At 39.1% G+C, this 19,623-nt stretch overlaps 1 protein-coding gene across 4 annotated transcripts in view; it reads right to left on the reverse strand.

Annotated features, from left to right (window-relative positions):
• The window catches only part of cdc42bpab (CDC42 binding protein kinase alpha (DMPK-like) b), an 87,866-nt gene that overhangs the window by 21,202 nt on the left and 47,041 nt on the right, over window positions 1–19,623 (reverse strand). For all 4 annotated transcript variants that reach the window (XM_046836624.1, XM_046836622.1, XM_046836623.1 and 1 more), the window contains exons 13-20: window positions 18,722–18,964; window positions 18,024–18,134; window positions 16,093–16,328; window positions 11,081–11,186; window positions 6,153–6,277; window positions 3,219–3,324; window positions 2,913–3,061; window positions 998–1,089 (exon numbers count right to left, since the gene is read on the reverse strand). In XM_046836624.1, coding sequence (XP_046692580.1) covers window positions 998–1,089; window positions 2,913–3,061; window positions 3,219–3,324; window positions 6,153–6,277; window positions 11,081–11,186; window positions 16,093–16,328; window positions 18,024–18,134; window positions 18,722–18,964 — 1,168 coding nt within the window. The remainder of the gene's footprint in view (window positions 1–997; window positions 1,090–2,912; window positions 3,062–3,218; window positions 3,325–6,152; window positions 6,278–11,080; window positions 11,187–16,092; window positions 16,329–18,023; window positions 18,135–18,721; window positions 18,965–19,623) is intronic.

Below are 19,623 nucleotides of genomic sequence, written 5' to 3' on the forward strand. Positions count from 1 at the left end.
CTGATATTTTATTTACACAAATCAAATTTTGTGGAGTCCCCATGCAAAATCTATCTGAATGATGAGACATTTGGACTTGAGATCAAACATTTTTTTTTTTTGGAATCACCCATTTTTAGTGAAATGTGACTAACAAATATTTCTTGTTAACCAGGTGTGTCCTGTTCAAAGCTTTGAACAATTCATAGCTTTATATATCTGCTTTGGGTTTGAGACCCAGGTTTCCCTGTGAAGACTGCGTTTGATTAAAAAAATAAAAATAAAGAAAAAGACAATCTGAGAAAGGTACTAACAACCAGATGTCAAGCAGGTTGTCTGAGGAAAACACTAGCATATAAAAGGCTCCTCAATACACAGAACAGAACTGGAACTCACACACACACACACACACACACACACACACACACACACACACACACACACACAAACACTCGTTTTTGCACTGCATTGTGTTTGTTTACATATATTCTCAAATATAGTCTTTATAGTCCTCTTTGCACAGTACTGTATATTCAGAGTAGGTTTACTGGTCGGTGCTGTCTTGTGTTGTGTGTATTGTCCCACACTGTCTTGTGTTGCCTGTCTGTCTGTACTGTTTTTTGACTACACTGTTTGCACTTGGTTGCACTCTATGTAGCTTATGTTGTGTTTTGTAGCTTTATGTTGTTTAGTGCAGCACCAGGGTTCTGGAGAAACATTGTCTCATTTTTACTGTGTACTGTTTCAATGCATAGTGGTAGCAGCAGAATGAATTTAGAAGTCTACAAAACATTCTGCTAATTTACAGAAAAATTCATGCAATTTCAGTTCATTCGAATTTAAGACAAGGGTCCAAAACACACACTGCCAACACAACAATTTGTTGCTATACTTTTGTGCATTTAAATACGAGTGCAATCTGTATGGATTTTTGCAGAAAGACAATAATACTAGCAATCAACTATCGGTGGCAATGAATCGGTCAACTTCTACTATTCACAACCATAAAATAATCCACCTTTTCTGCGACGCAGGTCCTCCGTCTCCTTCTGTAACCTCTCGATCTCGGCCTGCATCACCCGGTTCTTGTTCTCAGACTCCTGCAGTTTACTGACATAATGGAAATAATTGAGCTTAAACAGATTTATGTATATATGATAACAAAAGCACTGCCAGAATAGTCATTTCTATGACTCTGTGAAAAAATGTATGCGATATCTTATAGTTAATATGATTTAAAAAGATATAAGAGAAATAAATTTGCAATATTTTGAGAATAGAGTCATGATATTATGGCCAAGTGATGCATATAACATTCTGGTGTTGATATAGCAGATAATTAGGTAATTTTGTATAATATTTTATTATGAATTTATTCTCAAGGTTTTGACATTTTTGTTTAATTATTTTATATGATTTTATTTGTGAAATATTGCAATTTTCTTTTTTATACAGTGACCATCATAATTTTCAACCCTCATTTAAATAGCATACATAACTGGATAATGACACTACATAATAAATGTGGGTTTTGTTGTTGTTGTTCCTGGGTACTAAATGTTATTTCCTCAATGCTTCTACTTCGAAGGTACTGGTACTATAGTTCCCCTCAGACTTTGGCATTTGTAAGTGTACCTATTTTCATTGAGAAAAACAAAAATCACCTTTTCATTCAAATAAAGTTTCAAGAAATGTGATGAATATGATTGGAAAGTCAACAGATACTTTAAAATAGTGCCTTTCCTATCAAGTTTCCCACATTTTATTGAGATCTTTGTCTTTGGAAGAGCAGAGACAAGGAACCCTAAAGACAGGAGAAGCCACTAAAGCTAAAAGCTAAAAGAGTTATGGTCAGGACACCTGACCATAAGATATGTGCTTTTGAAACATCCTATTCCACATTTAATCCCCATTTGCTGTTAGAATACCTTCACTCTTCTGGGAAGATGTTCCAAAAGATTTTGGAGAGTATTTGGGGTGTTAGTAAAGATGTATGTGAGGTGAGGAGGTTTGGGGGTGCAGTCAGTGTTCACATTTATCTCAAAGGTGTTCAATAGGGTTTATAGCTCAATAGCAGGCCATTCAAGATCTTCCTCTCCAACCCATGGAAAGCATATCTTCATGGAGCTGGTTTTGTACTCATGGCCACTAGAACAGGTCTGGGTCTCGTAGTTCAAGTGAAGGGAAATTTTTATGCTACTGCATCCATAGGAATCCTATACCTCCAACTTTGTGTGCCGCCAACTTTGTGGAAACAGTCTGGGGAAGAACCAGACATGAGCAACTAGTGCAGACAAGAGCAACTAGTGTATCTCCACTGCAAAACATCAAAGCAGGCCTCATCAAGCAGTCTGTCTAAAAAAAAACAAAAGTCTTCAAGTACATTTAAGGCTTCTTTCTTCAGCTGTCTGAGACAAAAAAACCCTTTGTGGTGAAGACCGACAGCACAACGCTGGTCTCTCAGATGCTCATTTTCTCAGTAAAAATCAATTCCGTTCTCAATAAGGTGGTAACAAAGCCAAAGTCTGAGGAGATAAATTGCCAAAACTTTTCAGTATAAACAACTACACTTGCCAAAAACAGAAATCTCTCTAAAAGTTACTGTCTCATTAATCTTTCATGAACCTAAAACTTTTCCATTATATAAGCTATAACCCTGACAGCACCTTATATCAAAACGTCAACAGGTTGTGCACCTGGACAAATGCTACTCTGGGGCTGTTTCAACACTTCATGCCTAATCAAACACCCACACTTTCCCACATTCCAGAATGATAACCGTAGTGTAAACACGGCACGAAGAAGGTACTGGTGCTGCCTGATAGATTTGTTATTTACTGAACAGAGAACCGATAGAGGGATGGTCTATTTCCCTCTACAGTAAGCTTTCCGCTTTATTTTTCTCTGTGTGAGTGTGTGTGTTGAAATCTCACCACTCTGTGGAGATATTGGAGGCCTTGATCTTGTTTAGCTCGTCTTGTATGGCCTGCTTGGCCCGGATTTCAGCATCCAGCGCAGACTGCAGCTCCAGACGGGCTGACATGTCCAGCTTAGCTAAACGGCGCATCTTCCATGGCATGTCCTTGAAAAACAATAACGTATTAATCATAACATAGCAATAGTTGTTCGCCATTGTTTAGAAGCAATTTGAGAAAATTGCCTAGCTTTTTTTCCTCTGTTGATGATGATGATGACACAGCAGCAAAATATCAGCATGTTTATGAAAAACAAGAACTCACTGTGCCTCGGGCTCCCAGGCTGCTGTTCCTCAGACCCTCTAGCTCCTCTGTCATCTTAGTGGCCAGTGCTTGGAGGTAGCCTCGAGCATCCTTCTCATCACTTACCCTTTAAACACACACACACACACACACACACACACACACACACACACACACACACACATTCTGTACCAGCAGAACTCTTTTATGATTAATTTAGTTGATACTTGCCTTTCACGGTCGTGTCTTACACACTGCTGCAGTGGTTAACATCCACAAGGGGGCAGCAAAGTAAAACTTGCAGCAGAACCGAGAACTACAACAGCTGATGTTCAGAAAAACGATTTCACTTTCAAAATCTGATGTGTCTGCAGTAATGGTTGTGTAGATCACCTCAACTAGAAAGGTGCAAGAATTGCAGAATTATGTCTGCATGTTAGACAAGAACGTCAATTAAATCAATGAAATCAACTAAAACTCAACCCTAGCAAAACAGAACTGCTGGTCATCCCAGGTGATTCATCTCCAGGTCAAGAACTCTGAATAACTCTTCATGACTCTCTGCTCTCCCCTTCAGCCACTGCTCGCAACCTTGGGGTAACTATGGACAATCAACTGTCCTTCTCCTCTCATGTTGCTAATGTGGTTTGTTCTTGTCGATTTCTTCTCTACAACATCCGAAGGATTTGACTATTTCTGTCCACACAGGCTGCCCAGGAGCTTGTTCCGCCTCTTGTCATTTCGAGACTGGACTACTGCAACTCTCTGCTGGCAGGTCTTCATCTGAATGCTATTCATCCACTGAAAAAGATCCAAAATGCAGCTGCACGACTTGTGTTCAATCTGCCCAAGTTCTCCCACACCACCCCACTGCTGCGCTCCCTTCACTGACTTCCATTAGCTGCGCATATCAGATTCAATGCTTGCTTACAAGGCCAAAAATGGATCAGCACCATCTTATCTCAGAGACCTCTTCACACCTCGCACTGCAAAACACGCTGTCTGAAATCCAACAGCACTGCTGGACTGGTACCACCTTCTCTCAGAATGAGGTGGTACCAGTGCCACCGAGGTGGTGGAATAAACTTCCTCTAGATGTCCGTACAGCAGAGTCCCTGGCTATTTTTAAATGGCGGTTGAAGACCTACCTCTTCCTGAAACACTTAAATTAGCACTTTCCAAGTTTGCTTTGTAAAAATCAAGAGTTGTAGTCTGATTTATATTAAGTTTGTAATCTTGCGTACCAGTGTAGATTTATTCATTGCTAGAGACTCAAATCGCTTTTGTACATCACTCTGGACAAGGGCGTCTGCTAAATGCCTGATTTTTATTCTTTTTATTCTTATTTTTTAAAATAGCAAAACAGCTAGATGATGTCTTTACCGACATCTTCAACATATCCCTAAGCAGCGTTGTTCCTACGTGCCTCAAGACGACGACCATCGTCCCTGTCCCGAAGAAGTCTACTGTCTCCTGCCTCAATGACTATCGTCCCGTCACGCTCACACCCATCACGCTCACACTGGGAGACCTCAGTCAGTCCGGATGTGTGCTCAGCCCACTGCTGTTTACTCTGCTGACTCACAGCTCGAACCACATCGTCAAGTTCGCCGATGCCACAACCGTGGTGGGTCTAATCAGCAAGAACGATGAATCAGCATACAGAGAGGAGGTGCACCAGTTACCAGCCTGGTGTGGAGCCAACAACCTGTCTCTGAACGTTGACAAAACCAAAGACATGGTTGTGGACTTCAGGAGAGCACTGTGCGGCCATTCTCCACTGATCATTGATGGATCCTCAGTGGAGATCGTCAAGAGCACCAAATTCCTTGATGTTCATCTGGCGAATAACCTCACCTGGTCACTCAACACCAGCTCCATCATCAAGAAAGCCCAGCAGCGTTTCTACTTCCTGAAAGGCTGAGGAAAGCTCATCTCCCTCCCCCATCCTGAGCATGTTCGCCAGAGGGACCATTGAGAGCATCCTGAGCAGCTGCATCACTGCCTGGTCTCGGAACGCATGTCCCTACAGAGGATAGTGAGGACAGCTGAGAGGATCATCAGAGTCTCTCTTCACTCCATCATGGACATTTACACCACACGCTGCATCCGCAAAGCCAACAGCATTGTGGACGACCCCACACACTTGTCACACACACTCTTCACCCTCCTGCCATCAGGAAAGCAGTTTAAGCATTTGTGCCGCCACATCCAGACTGTAACAGCTTTTTCCCAGCAAGCCATTAGGCTGCTCAATACACAGAACTAAACTGGAACTTAATCATATTACACCGTTTACATGCTGTTTTTTGCACCTCTCGACTGCTGCTACTGCTGTTTTTGCACTGCATTGTGTTTGTTTACATTTATTCTCAGTTATAGTCTTTATAGTAATTTTTGGACAGTACTGTATATTTAGAGTACACAGTAGGTTTACTGGTCGGTGCTATCTTGTGTGTATTGTCCCACACTGTCTTGTGTTGCCTGTCTGTCTGTACTGTTGTCTGTCTGTACTGTCTGTCTGTACTGTTTTTCGTCTGCACTGTTTGCACTAGTTTGCACTCAATGCACTTTATGTAGCTTTATGTTATGTGTTGTAGCTCTATGTTGTTTAGTGTAGCACCAGGGTTCTGGAGGAACCGTTCTTGTTTTTACTGTGTACTGTGTACTGTGTACCACTGTGTATAATAGAAATGACAATAAAAGTCTCTTGACTTGATAAAGTGATCATAAACTTCACGTTACTGTTTGATAGTTCTGCAAAAACACAAAAAACACCAGAGAACTTCAGACTGTATATTCAGAGGATGTACTAGGATGCATCTGATGCATCTGGAAGAGCATGTTGCATAGAAACCTATTGTGTGTGTGTGTGTGTGTGTGTGTGTGTGTGTGTGTGTGTGTGTGTGTGTGTGTGTGTAATAAAAAACAGCTGCAGGTAAGCCATCCACTCACCACTGGATGATCTCGGTGATCTGAGCCTCCCAGTGTGCGACGCTCTCCTTCTTATCAGCCAGCTCCCTGATCTCCTCCTCCACCTGCTTGTGGCTACTGCTCAATGTGTCGTACATGACCTTCATCTGAAAGACAAGAGAAAGAATTGTTTAGGAAAGCGAGTGATTTGGGAATTAGGAATGTGAAAAGAGAGAAGGAGCGAGAGAGAAAAGGATAGAGGGAAAGACGGGGGGTGAAAAGGACAACATACATAAAGAGAAAAATAAAAGGAAAATAAAAGTCAGAGTGTAGGAATATGAAAGAGTGCCCAAACTACCTTATTTCAGATTATACCTTAATCTATAATCATTTATTTTACTCTCGGGTTATGCAACAAACCCAGCCATTAGTGTTGCACAAGCCAGTGCACTCTTAATGCCGGTCCCAAGCCCGTATAAATGGGGAGGGTTGCGTTAGGAAGGGAATTCAGCGTAAAATATGTGCCAGATCAAATGTGCGGATCACAAACCTAAATCTATACAGGATCAGTCGGAGCCCAGGTAACAGTGAGTGGCAGGAGTGATTTGTGATAGAAGAGTATCTGCAAGAGTGAAAGTTTATAGGACTGTGGTGAGACCTGCAATGTTGTACGGTTTAGAGACAGTGGCATTGACTAAAAGACAGAAGCGGCGCTGGAGGTGGCGTTAAAGATGCTACGATTTTTTTATCCATCACATTGCAGGTAGGACGTTTTGGAGACAAGATGAGGGAGGAGAGATTGAGATGGTTTGAACATGTGCAGAGGAGGGACATGGGGTATATCGGTAGGAGAATGCTGAGGATGGAACCACCAGGAAGGAGGAAAAGCGGAAGACCAAAGAGCAAGTTTATGGATGTGGTGAGGGAAGACATGCAGGTAGTTGGGCTGAAAGAGGCGGATGTAGAGGACAGGGGGGTATGGAGACGGATGATCCGCTGTGGGACCCCTAATGGGAGAAGCCGAAAGAAGAAGAAAAGGTTATGCAACTAATTTTGTCTTCCGGTAAACAAAAAATTACAAATTCTCTGCTCAAAATGTAGCGTACATAAAAATGTATAATCACACATACGATCAATTCTTTCCGAAAAGTCAACAATCTCCTTGAACCACTCAAGATCAACTGTGTCCTGGGATTCCAGGCATTTCGACAGAATAAATTATGTTCGCTATGTGCTATATGTCTACGCGAAAAGGACTGAAAACAGCAGTTATTTTACTTGGGAACTACTGCCTCAACGTGATACGTTTCTTCGGTCCAACACAAACAACCAGAGGTCCAAAGAACTGTTACATTTGCATAAGCATGCGAGGTTGGAAAACCACCAAAAGAATGTACAATAATAGGAGACAGGCTTGTGGACAAAACACCAGAGAAGAAGAAAAGACAATGAGGAGCCACTTTTAATAATAATAATAATAATAATAATAATAATAATAATAATAATAATAATAATATTAATAATAATAATTATAAGGACTCAGAGAGACGCTCTTTCACAGAAGCACTATACACCAAGTTTTGAATCAGTGCACAAAGTCATTGCTGAGATAAAGCCTCACTTCCTGTTTGCCGACTTTACAGATCATTTGGAACATTCAAACCTTTTATTCTTTTTGAGAGACTTTTTGAAAGTTAATGGTGATTGGACCTAATTTATAGGTGGAGGAGTGATTTTTTTTTTTACCTCACTCAAACCCTACAGAAAACCTGTGGAGTGAAGCAAAGACGAGATTCCAGCCATTTTCTGACCTCGAAATTTAAAGGATCTGGAAAGATTCTGTATGAACGATTTCCCTAAATCCCTTCCCAAACCTTCTCATAAGTCTGAAACCTCATCAGGCATTATAAGAAAAGACTCAGAAAACTCAAAGCTATAATCTTGGCAAATGGAGGAAGCACAAAATACTTAGAAAAGTACACAATAATTGTGCATAACCAAATGTTTAACAAATAAATACTGTATTTTATTGATTAAAGTCTTGTGTTTGCAATTATTTGGTATCCATGAGAGCAGACTATTTTGTGAATTTTTGTACCAGATCAAAAGTTTAAGCAATAAAGACAATTTGTTACAGTCTTCTTTGCTCATATTTACAGAGAGGGCCAATATTAGTAGAGGACAGTGTATACACATAGTGTAAGTTGACCTGTTGCCATTTACTCCAATTGGGCCTTATTTATCAAGCAGGATACAAACAGATTTATGTGTAAATCATTTATAGCAGCATTTACACAAGAAATTTGGTATTCATGAGATTCCTCTACACTTATAAGGCCGCCTTTTTCTGGCTATTCCTATTAGGGACACCACAGCAGACCATCCGCCTCCTTACCCCCTGTCCTCTACATCTGCCTCTTTCAAACCAACTACCTGCATGTCTTCCCTCACCACATCCATAATCCTCCTCTTTGGTTTTCCTTTTTTCCTCCTTTCTGGTGGCTCCATCCTCAGCATTCTGTATATATATATATATATATATATATATATATATATATATATATATATATATATATATATATATATATAAAAGATACAGTGAGTAAAATAAGTATTTGAACACCCTGCTATTTAGTTCTCCCACTTAGAAATCATGGAGGGGTCTGAAATTTTCATCGTAGGTGCATGTCCACTGTGATTTTTTAACTATTTATTTGTATGATACAGCTGCAAATAAGTATTTGAACACCTGAGAAAGTCAATGTTCATATTTGGTACTGTAGCCTTTGTTTGCAATTACAGAGGTCCAACGTTTCCTGTAGTTTTTCACCAGGTTTGCACACACTGCAGGAGGGATTTTGGCCCACTCTTCCACAAAGATCTTCTCTAGATCAGACAGGTTTCTGGCCTGTCGCTGAGAAACACGGAGTTTGAGCTCCCTCCAAAGATTCTCTATTGGGTTTAGGTCTGGAGACTGGCTAGGCCACGCCAGAACCTTGATATGCTTCTTACAGAGCCACTCCTTGGTTATCCTGGCTGTGTGCTTCAGGTCATTGTCATGTTGGAAGACCCAGCCTCGACCCATCTTTAATGCTCTGACTGAGGGAAGGAGGTTGTTCCCCAAAATCTCGCAATACATGGCCCCGGTCATCCTCTCCTTAATACAGTGCAGTCGCCCTGTCCCATGTGCAGAAAAACACCCCAAAGCATGATGCTACCACCCCCATGCTTCACAGTGAGGATGGTGTTCTTGGGATGGTGCTCATCATTCTTCTTCCTCCAAACACATTTAGTGGAATTATGACCCAAAAGTTCTATTTTGGTCTCATCTGACCACATGACTTTCTCCCATGACTCCTCTGGATCATCCAAATGGTCATTGGCAAACTTAAGACGTGCCTGGACATGTGCTGGTTTAAGCAGGGGAACCTTCCATGCCATGCATGATTTCAAACCATGACGTCTTAATGTATTACCAACAGTAACCTTGGAAATGGTGGTCCCAGCTCTTTTCAGGTCATTGACCAGCTCCTCCCGTGTAGTTCTGGGCTGATCTCTTACCTTCCTTAGGATCATTGAGACCCCATGAGGTAAGATCTTGCATGGAGCCCCAGTCCGAGGGAGATTGACAGTCATGTTTAGCTTCTTCCATTTTCTAATGATTGCTCCAACAGTGGACAGCTGTTGTATCATGAACAGCAGCTACGCTAATTCCTCTCCACTGCTTCTCTTTCTCTCCCCATCCCGAGACACCCTGAGGTTTGGCCAGCTCCAGTCACGTCCCACCTCGTGATGATTACGGACCTTTGAAGAAGTAGATGCCGAACTCGCAAACATCCCGAATCATCTAGAGACGTACCAGTGCCATTTGGATCCCGCTACATGTGTGGAGTATTGACATTGGACCTCCTGGAGTGTTTAAAGGCTCTGGCATGGAGAAGCTGATGCTGGATCTGTGGTGATCACAAATGCTGAGCTCATAAAACTCGGAGCTACTAATCATATAGACTGTATAAGACTGCAGAAAGAACATCACTTATAATCTTATACTCCAGTAATCATGTTAGTTCTCACTCTCCAGTGTTCTGTATTGTTGAAAGATTTATGATCAAAGGCTTGATGTCACCCAAATGAGGATGGGTTCCCCTTTTGAGTCTGGTTCCTCTCAAGGTTTCTTCCACATAACATCTAAGGGGAGTTTTTCCTTGCCACAGTCGCCACGGCTTGCTCATCAGGGATAAATACACACACACCATTCACCTTAACTGTTGATTTGTGTAAAGCTGCTTTGAGACAATGTCTGTTGTGAAAAGCGCTATACAAATAAACTTGACTTGACTTGACTTGACTCGGACCTTTTTTCACCAAGCTGCTTGGCAATTTCCCCGTAGCCCTTTCCAGCCTTGTGGAGGTGTACAATTTTGTCTTTAGTGTCTTTGGACAGCTCTTTGGTCGTGGCCATGTTAGTAGTTGGATTCTTACTGATTGTATGGGGTGGACAGGTGTCTTTATGCAGCTAACGACCTCAAACAGGTGCATCTAATTTAGGATAATAAATGTAGTGAAGGTGGATTTTAAAGGCAGATTAACAGGTCTTTGAGGGTCAGAATTCTAGCTGATAGACAGGTGTTCAAATATTTATTTGCAGCTGTATCATATAAATAAATAGTTAAAAAATGATATATTGTGATTTCTGGATTTTTTTTTTTTTAGATTATGTCTCTCACAGTGGACATGCACCTACGAAGACAATTTCAGACCCCTCCATGATTTCTAGATAGATAATAAAACTTCTACAGCCTATTAATGTTGTAGCCTACTGATGGTGTGTATTAACTCTTTTGACCATGTATTTTATGTGAATAAATCAGCACTTCGAATGGATCAATTTAATAATATCAATAATGTAACAATATAACAATTGAAACTTTTCAAAATTCAGGCTCATGAAATTCTACACTAGATCTCACCTGCTCCAGCTCAACAGTTAGCTTCTTGTTGTCCTCCACCAGAAGCCCCTTTTCCCGCTCGTACTTCTGTTTGCAGTCTGCTTCAAACTCCTCACGCTCACTTTGGCTAATAAAACACCACACACACACACACACACACACACACACACACACACACACACACACACACACACACACATATTCAGTACAATGTTTACATGCTGTTTTTGCACCTTTTATACTACAGTATAATGTTTACATGCTGTCTTTGCACCTCCTTGCTGCTGTTTTTTTGCACTACATTGCTCTGTTCTGTTTATACTTTCTCCTGGGTATAGTTTTTACATTCTCCTCACACAGTACTGTATATGTAAGTATACAGTAGGTTTACTGGTCGGCGCTATACTTGGTTTTTGTCTTTTGTCTTGTCTTGTGTTGTCTGTCTGCACTCTGTCTGTCTGTACAGTTCTTTTGTTTGCACTGTTTGCACCAGGCTGCATTCGATGCACTTTATGTTGTTTTGTTGTTTAGTGTAGCACCAGGGTTCCGGAGGAACGTTGTTTCGTTTTTACTGTGTACTGTGTACCACTGTGTATAGTAAAAATGACAATAAAAGCCACTTGACTTGACTTGACTTGACACACACACACACACACACACACACACACACACACACACACATTCTCTTTAAATCATGATTAGCATTAACATAGTCAATGCCTCTCTCATACTTCAAAAGATCCAATTTGATACATAATATGGAAAATAAAAACACAAAAATGCATAATATGGCAATATGGATATAGTATTGCACTAAAACTTAAGAGTTACTGGGCAAAACAGAGCTATAGCATCTGCACTGTATAGACTAATGTTTGTGGACACATTAGCATAAGATTCATATGTGCCGTTTGAACATCTCATTACACATTTAGTCCCTATTTGCTGTTATAATACTTTCCAATCTTCTGGGAGGGTGTTCCACTAGATTTGGAAGTGTGTTTGTGGACATTTGTGCTCATTCAGCAAAAAAGAGTGCTAGTAAAGTTAGCTCTGAGGTGCACTAAGTGTTCCAATTTGTCCCAAAGGTGTTCAGTAGGGTTAATAGCTCTATAGCAGATCTTTCACTCCAACCCATGTAAAGCATATCTTCATGGAACTGGCTTTGTGCACAGGGGCAGTGTCATGCTGGAACAGGTTTGGGTCTCCTAGTTCAAGTAATGAGAAAAATTTATGCTACCACATACAAAGACATTTTATACAATTGTGTGCTTCCAATTTTTTGTTTGGAAAAGAAGTACATATGACTGGAAAGTCAGGTGTCCCCAATACTTTTGTCCCTATAGTCTATTTTCATATTTACATATTACATTTTCCACATAGTGTATTTTATCTAATTTACACCGCAGATGGTTACAACAAGTTTTCTTTAACACCTCACAAAGCCTAGAGCAAAACCCCAAGAAGGCCATGCATTATTAAATATGTCCCATCTTTTTTTCCTCATAGTCACCACTTCCTGTTCTTGTGATTCAATTAAAAAATAGCTGTTTTTTTTTTATTATATTGACATTATTCTGGGCGCTTGATAAAACATCTTGTAGTTAAGGTCCCTGTTGTTAGCAAAAGCTTAATGCAATCCTAGAGCATGTTGGATGAACAAATCAGAGGTCAACCAAATCATTGTTTTGTCGATTATCTGCACCATTAGATGATTGCTGGAACTATCGGCAATAGTCCATACCGGTAGTTTTTCCGGCTTGCATCTATTGCTGAAGCGGCTGAAACGATTCTCTGCCATTGTGGGAGAGGCCTCTAGAAGCAAATCACCGATGCCATGCGCTGTAGGATTTTACACATGATACTGCACGCTGCACAGAGAGCGCTATTTTATATTTATTACTCATAATTTATTATTTATATAATTATATTTATTTATTCATTTATTCGTATTTATTACATTTTCATGGTTTAGTATACTGTTCTGTTTTATTAATAAAAAAACTTTTTTTCATTAAAGTTCAGTATTATTTTACATATGTTTTTTTAATCCAGTATCCATTCAAAAACTATTGGTTGATTAATTGGTTATTGGCGAGTCCGATCCAACCCAGCTATCGGTTAAATCCAATCGGTTGACCTCTACAACAAATCGCTTTTGTCTTTGTTCAGGGACTCACTCAGGCTGATACAACTGCTAGTAATTGACAATTTCCAGCCAACAATTTCTAGCAAACAGCACTATTAAACACATTTAAGTAATGCTAACTGGAATCTTATGATCTTATTATATTAAAAAAGGAACTTAGTTTGTAATTTTTCTTCCTGGAAAAGGGAGTTCCCAAGGTTCTAAAAGCTGTAAAACACCTACTAAATAAAGAAGCATTTAATTTAAAGATCTCTCTCTATTTTTTTTTAATATATTTTTGGCTTTTGTTAGGTCTTAATCACAAAGAAAACTAAGGAAAAAAAGTGCATGACCTCTTTCATTGCTTCTGTAACTGCTCACAGACTGATTATTTTTATTTCAGAAGATTTTTATTTCAGACGTTCCAGATGAAACATTTTGATTCTATTCAAACCCCCGTTCTCAAGCTTTATGAAACAGCATGAACAGCACGTACCAAATAATAAAATCAGTGAATCAGGGCTCAGAGAATGCTGAAGTCAGCATTAATACCTGCAAATGTGCTGCTTTTGGCTACAAGACCTAGATTTATGTTTCTTATTCTTGTATATAACTGAAAGAGAACATTTTGAGCGTGTTCTGATACCAAAACCCAAGCTTTTAGGGTTGAAGCCTTGTCAATTAAAATAGACATGAAAAATTGCGTTAATTAGTAAAAACAAAACAAGAACCTTGTTCCCCATTTTGTGTGGTATAAAACATCATTATTTCGAATGAGAGAACGTTACATCCCTTAAAATGTCGATTTTGGGGGATCTTGGAGCTTCATAAAGAAGTGAATGACAGTGAGCCAGAATTTCCTTTTCTGAATGTAATGTTGTGCTGTCTGGTTTCAGAATCCAAATCAGACAGCATTCCAAGCTGGTTGTGGATACAGGTACGAGTGGGAAGGACAATTGTGCCGTGGAGGTCCGACTTTGGAGCTCATCGAGTAACTATCACATCAGTGAAAAAATATCTAAAGATGTAACAGGATTAGCTTGCTAGTTGTCAGCAACTAGCTATGTATGTAACAGTAGACAGTTAGGTCATGTTCTGACTGAACAGTCACCTGTAACGGATGTGTTTAGCTTGTTATAATCATGTTTATGATTGATTTTCAGTGCCACAATATCAACAGTGTCATTATTGGGACAACCTTGTGCCTTCAACTTGACTGCAAACATCAAATAGTTTCTATGAAGTATGTTTATACAACACGTATAGTCATTACAGGCTAGACAACAGCTTAGCATTAAAACACCGTCAAGAATAGCAGCTAAACTGCATTGCCTGTCTATTAATGTTAATTAGAGGTCAATAGATTCAGCGGTTTTGTCGATTAATCAGCACCAATAGTTGATAACCCATCGGATATTAGCAAAAATACGAGGGCAGCCTCTGGAGGCGATTCACTGACACCGTGTGCTGTTTATTTACCGTGTCTTTTTTATTAATTTTGTATGTAATTGTTTTTTTTCATTTGTAGTTTTTAAAAGCACGTCTTTTATTTTCCTCAATATTTGATCTATATTTATAAAATATAATTTCTTCATCTTCTTCTTCTTCTTTCGTCTTTTTCCATTAGGGATCTGTCTCCCCCTGTCTCCCTGTCCTCTACATCTGGCTCTTTCAAACCAATCAACTATCCTTAAACCTCCTCCTTGGCCTTCCTTTTTTTCCTTTTTCCTGGCGGCTCCATCCTCATCATTCTTTTACCGATATATATATATATATATATATATATATATATATATATATATATATATATATATATATATATATTATATAATATATTCATATTTATTTAATTTAGCACATTTTCATGATTCAGTACTGTATTTTTATTTTTAATTTTTGTAATAAAGTTCAGTACTATTTTACATAGTGTTCTATTTTTTATCCAATATCCCTAATATATATATATTAATTACTGTATATATATTAATGACTATAAATTACTGTTTATAGTCTATATTTTATTTTATTTAACTATGTAAATTCATGTAAAAACTGTATATCCTGCACTTGCTGTTACTGCACTCTGGTTAAACCCAAACTGCATTTCGTTGCCTTGTACTTGTACATGTGTAATGACAATAAAGTTGAATCGAATCTAATCTAATCTAATCTAATAAAAACTATCGTTTGATTAATTGGTTATCTGCAAATACGTTCCAACGCAGATATCAATATGAGGAAAATTCACTATCGATCGACCTTTGGTGCTAATCCATAATAACCATCTATAACATTTTACCTGTCAATCCCAATCCAAAATAAAATTTGTGCTGGATTTTTTTTTGTCAGATTACAAGCTTGTAGCATGACATTGCTAAGATACTCAGGCCTATTTACAGCCATGTGTCTCTGTAACAATAGAATTTGTATGGGTTTTAATGGTTATAAAGGGAATTGCACTGGTTTTAATAGATCTTTCCTGGTTATTGGTTGCCTTCAGTTTTTTCTAACAGATACAATTAAAGACCAATTGAGCACATTTGTGTTGGTATCAATGTTATGCCTTCAGATTCTACTAAATTTTCTTTGGTTCGATGATTTTGACCTCGAGAAAACTACCTAATAGAAACCCGTTTTGTAATGGTTTGTAATGTCAACCATTAGAAGTGTGTTGAATAGGTTTTTTTTTAATTCAGAGATCTGTTCTGTCACGTATGCAAACCTTGCAGAAGGTGTTTATTGCCAGTGCTGCATCATAGGACACAATATATCTATCTTGTATTTGGTGTGTGAGCGTATATACACACAATGGGAGCTATGCACTCAATTTCTCCAACTATAAAGTATCACAGGGAAATACCAGGCAAACCTGACCATAAACCACTCTATCCACACATGAACATACATTTCTCGTCGTGTCTTCTCCAGCTTGTCTTTGAGCACAAGGATCTCCTTCTGCAGGTTGAGCTGCTGGGCCTCAGCTTCATTCAACTCTTTCCTGTGGCTCTTGAGCTCAGCATTCTGTTGCGTCTCCCTGCGACACAGTTCCTCCTCGTGCTGCACACGCTTCTTCTCCAGCTCTGCCCGAAGCCACGTCACTTCCTGCTGCTCCGCACTCGCTCCTGGGTGCAGCGGTCCAGCCTAATTCAATCCATACAGGACAGGAGTTAAAACTTGGTCGTGTTAGTACGTTAATAAAATGTTTGCAGGAACAAATTTTATAAAATGGGCAAATTAATAGTGAACTATAAAGTAGAAACATAATCACAGCACACACCCTGCTCAAGAATTGAGCATTTAAGAGTTTAAGTAACATAGAAATTAAGATAATTTGAACTATACATTTCAGGTTTATTTTGTTCTTTTCATTATTTTACATATGAAAATTAGAAATGTCAAAAATATTAGTGTTCCCTTTTATTTGCTGTTGCGAGTCAAATGACCTATTTTTTCATTATCCAGACACATTTGCACTAATGTAGATAAACAAGTTTTCTTATTTATCTACCACCACTAGCACATGCTATTAATAGATAATGTGGTTTCAAATACACATTTCAAGTTTTTGTGTTCTTGTTCCTTTTAATTATTGTACATATGAAAATTAGAAATGTCAAAAGGATTGGTGTGTTACTTTTATTTTGTGTTCCTCAGTCAATCAACCCACATTTTTATGCATGCCCTATTTCCCCATCGTTTTCGCTATCCGGACACACTGCACTAATGTAGATAGAAAGATTTGCTTTGCCGCAAAACTCATAGCACATTAGTGAGTATTAACACTGAGCAGTTTTCATAATACAGGTTTTTACAGTCTTTTGAATGTAAGAGTTTGTCCAATTTTCATATGTAATGCAGCTAATGACAACAATCAAGATGTCAGCAGAACGTTTTAGGAACTTGCTGGTATGTTTCACATCGCTGGGCATGAAATAGCTGAACAAATTTACAGTTTGACCTGAAAACCTGATTTTGGAAATTTTGGCTCTGACATTCCATTAATGTTGCTATATTTAGTCCTTTTTATGTAATGCACAATTTTATTGAAGTTCACAGGTCACTGCAAGTTGTATTCTGTATATATATTTACACACACACACTATATTGGCAAAAGTATTGGGTCACCTGGTCATAATTACGGTATGTGATTTGTGAGCATTGCATTCCATATTTAGTCACAATTTATTCTTATGATTCCCTCCACTCTTCTGGGAAGATGTTCCATGGGATTTTGGAGTGTGCTTATAGATATTTGTGTTTATCAGCCATGAGGGTGTTATGAAAGGCAGATACTGATGTAGGTGAGGAGGTCCGGGGTGCAGTCATCATTCCAATGCATCCCAAAGGTATTTAGTAGGGATGAGATCAGAGCTCTATAGCAGGTCACCCAAGATCTTCCTCAGAAAAGCATGTAAACCAGATCTTCAAGAAGCTAATTTTGTGCACAGGGGCATTGCCATGCTGGAACAGGTTTGGGTTTTCAAGCTCAAGTAAAGGCAAATTTTATTATAGCACATCTGAAGTCCTGTACAATGGAGCACCTCCAGATTTGTGGTAACAGTTTGGAAAAGAACCACATATAGCAGGAAAAAGTCAGGTGACCCAATATTTTTGGCAATATAGTGTATATATGTGTTTAAACAATTCAGCCATAAGGTCTAAGCCAGGCTCCCTTTATCTTGGGCTATATCAGATAGACTAGGTATGTTGTCTGACATAATAACATTATATAAGATGCTCAAATGTTACATCTATATATATTTTTTTATGTGAAAGGTAAAGCCCATTTGGGGATTGATTGACAAACATAGATACCCCATTGCCTCTGCAATTTACCTTGAAGCTCTCCAGCTCCTCCTCGAGCTGTCTGCTGAACTGCTCGTTCCTCTCTCGCAGTTTCCTCTCTTTCTGCACCTCAGCAGCCTGCTCCTCAGCCTGCACCTCCAACTGATCAAAACCAAATCAGTTTAATGTCAGGTGAAGACTATAATCAAGAAACAGCTGTAACAGACTGGCAAGGACTTGTTCGTTTGCTCACTTTGCAAAGAAAGCATAGCCTTGATGAAGAACTTAAAAAAAGACATAAATAAAGTATTTCCTCAAGACATTGGTAATTTTTACAATACAAGACTAACACACTGATGATCCCAAAGGGTATTTGTGTATTTTGGGTCATCCCACATCAAGTATTAAGTTTAAAATCCTTGTTTTTATTTATTTAATCCACTTTAGTATCCACTTTAACACTAATCTGTACACTTACATTCACACATCTACAGGCAATTTAACCGACTGTTTCTCTGTTCAATCCATGTATCAACATGTTTTTGGGTGGAAAACGAAATGCCTGGAGGATGGCCTCAGTAGAACGGTGAGCAATCCTGCCCTAGGTATTGCACTAGCAAAATAATTTACTATAGAAATAGTTCAGATCTGGCAACCCAATTGAAAAGGTGACTCTCTCCATCGTCAGCACGATTTCTTCGCAAGGAACTCGCAAGAATCTCCTCGATTGCAAGGAGATCAGCTCCCACCTCTTTACGTGCTCTCTCAGCCTTGCGTATCTCCAGCCGCAGCGTCTCCATCTTCTGTGAAAGACCCTCCACCTCCTCCTCCTTGTCTCGGAGTTGGCGTGCGAGCCGCTGCTTGTGCGAACGCTGCTCAGTGAGGCGCTCGTTCACCTCGGAGAACTCTTGCATGGCCATCTTCCTTTGACTGTGTGCCTCCTTTATCTCCTTTCCCTGTGCCTTCAGCTTCTCCTTGGTGTCTAAAAGCTCCTAAAAACAAAAGTTGAAACAGGCAGATTGTGCTTGAACATGCTATTCTCATGCACCAAAAAAGATGCGATCTCACTAGATACTATTGAAGAACTAAGCCAGAAAACAAACCTTCAAAATCATATTTTACCTTTATGAGGATCTGTTACCTGTTCCTTGCTCTTTAGACCCTTAATTTTCTTTGCGTACTGTGTACACCATCACCTGATACAAGTCTAAAGAGTACCTACGCCTATAGAAATAGCAGTATGCCTACAGGGACACATTATAATATGGCAACATTAGACAAGGATACATTACATTTAACCCTTTCTGCAGGACACTGACATTCCTTTAGCGTGACAGAATGGAAATCTGCTCATTAGTTTTAATCAGTATAAACAAATTAATTATCTTATTGCCACAAGACTGTTGTACAAGTAGCAGTGATGGGAAGATCGGATCATTTGATTCTTTGAATCTCGTTCTTCAAAATGAACGAATCTTTTTTTGTGTCATTTAGTTCATTTCGTTCCTTTCGTTCAATAAGCAGATCCCCCAACACGTCTACATACACCCACTTTGACTATATCATTTCCAATCATTTATATACGTATATATAACGTCTACAAGAGTCACGTGACAAAAAAAAAAATAAATTTGAGAACATTTACGAATCA

This window comes from Silurus meridionalis, chromosome 23, assembly GCF_014805685.1.
Source record: "Silurus meridionalis isolate SWU-2019-XX chromosome 23, ASM1480568v1, whole genome shotgun sequence".
Taxonomy (NCBI): Eukaryota; Metazoa; Chordata; class Actinopteri; order Siluriformes; family Siluridae; genus Silurus; species Silurus meridionalis.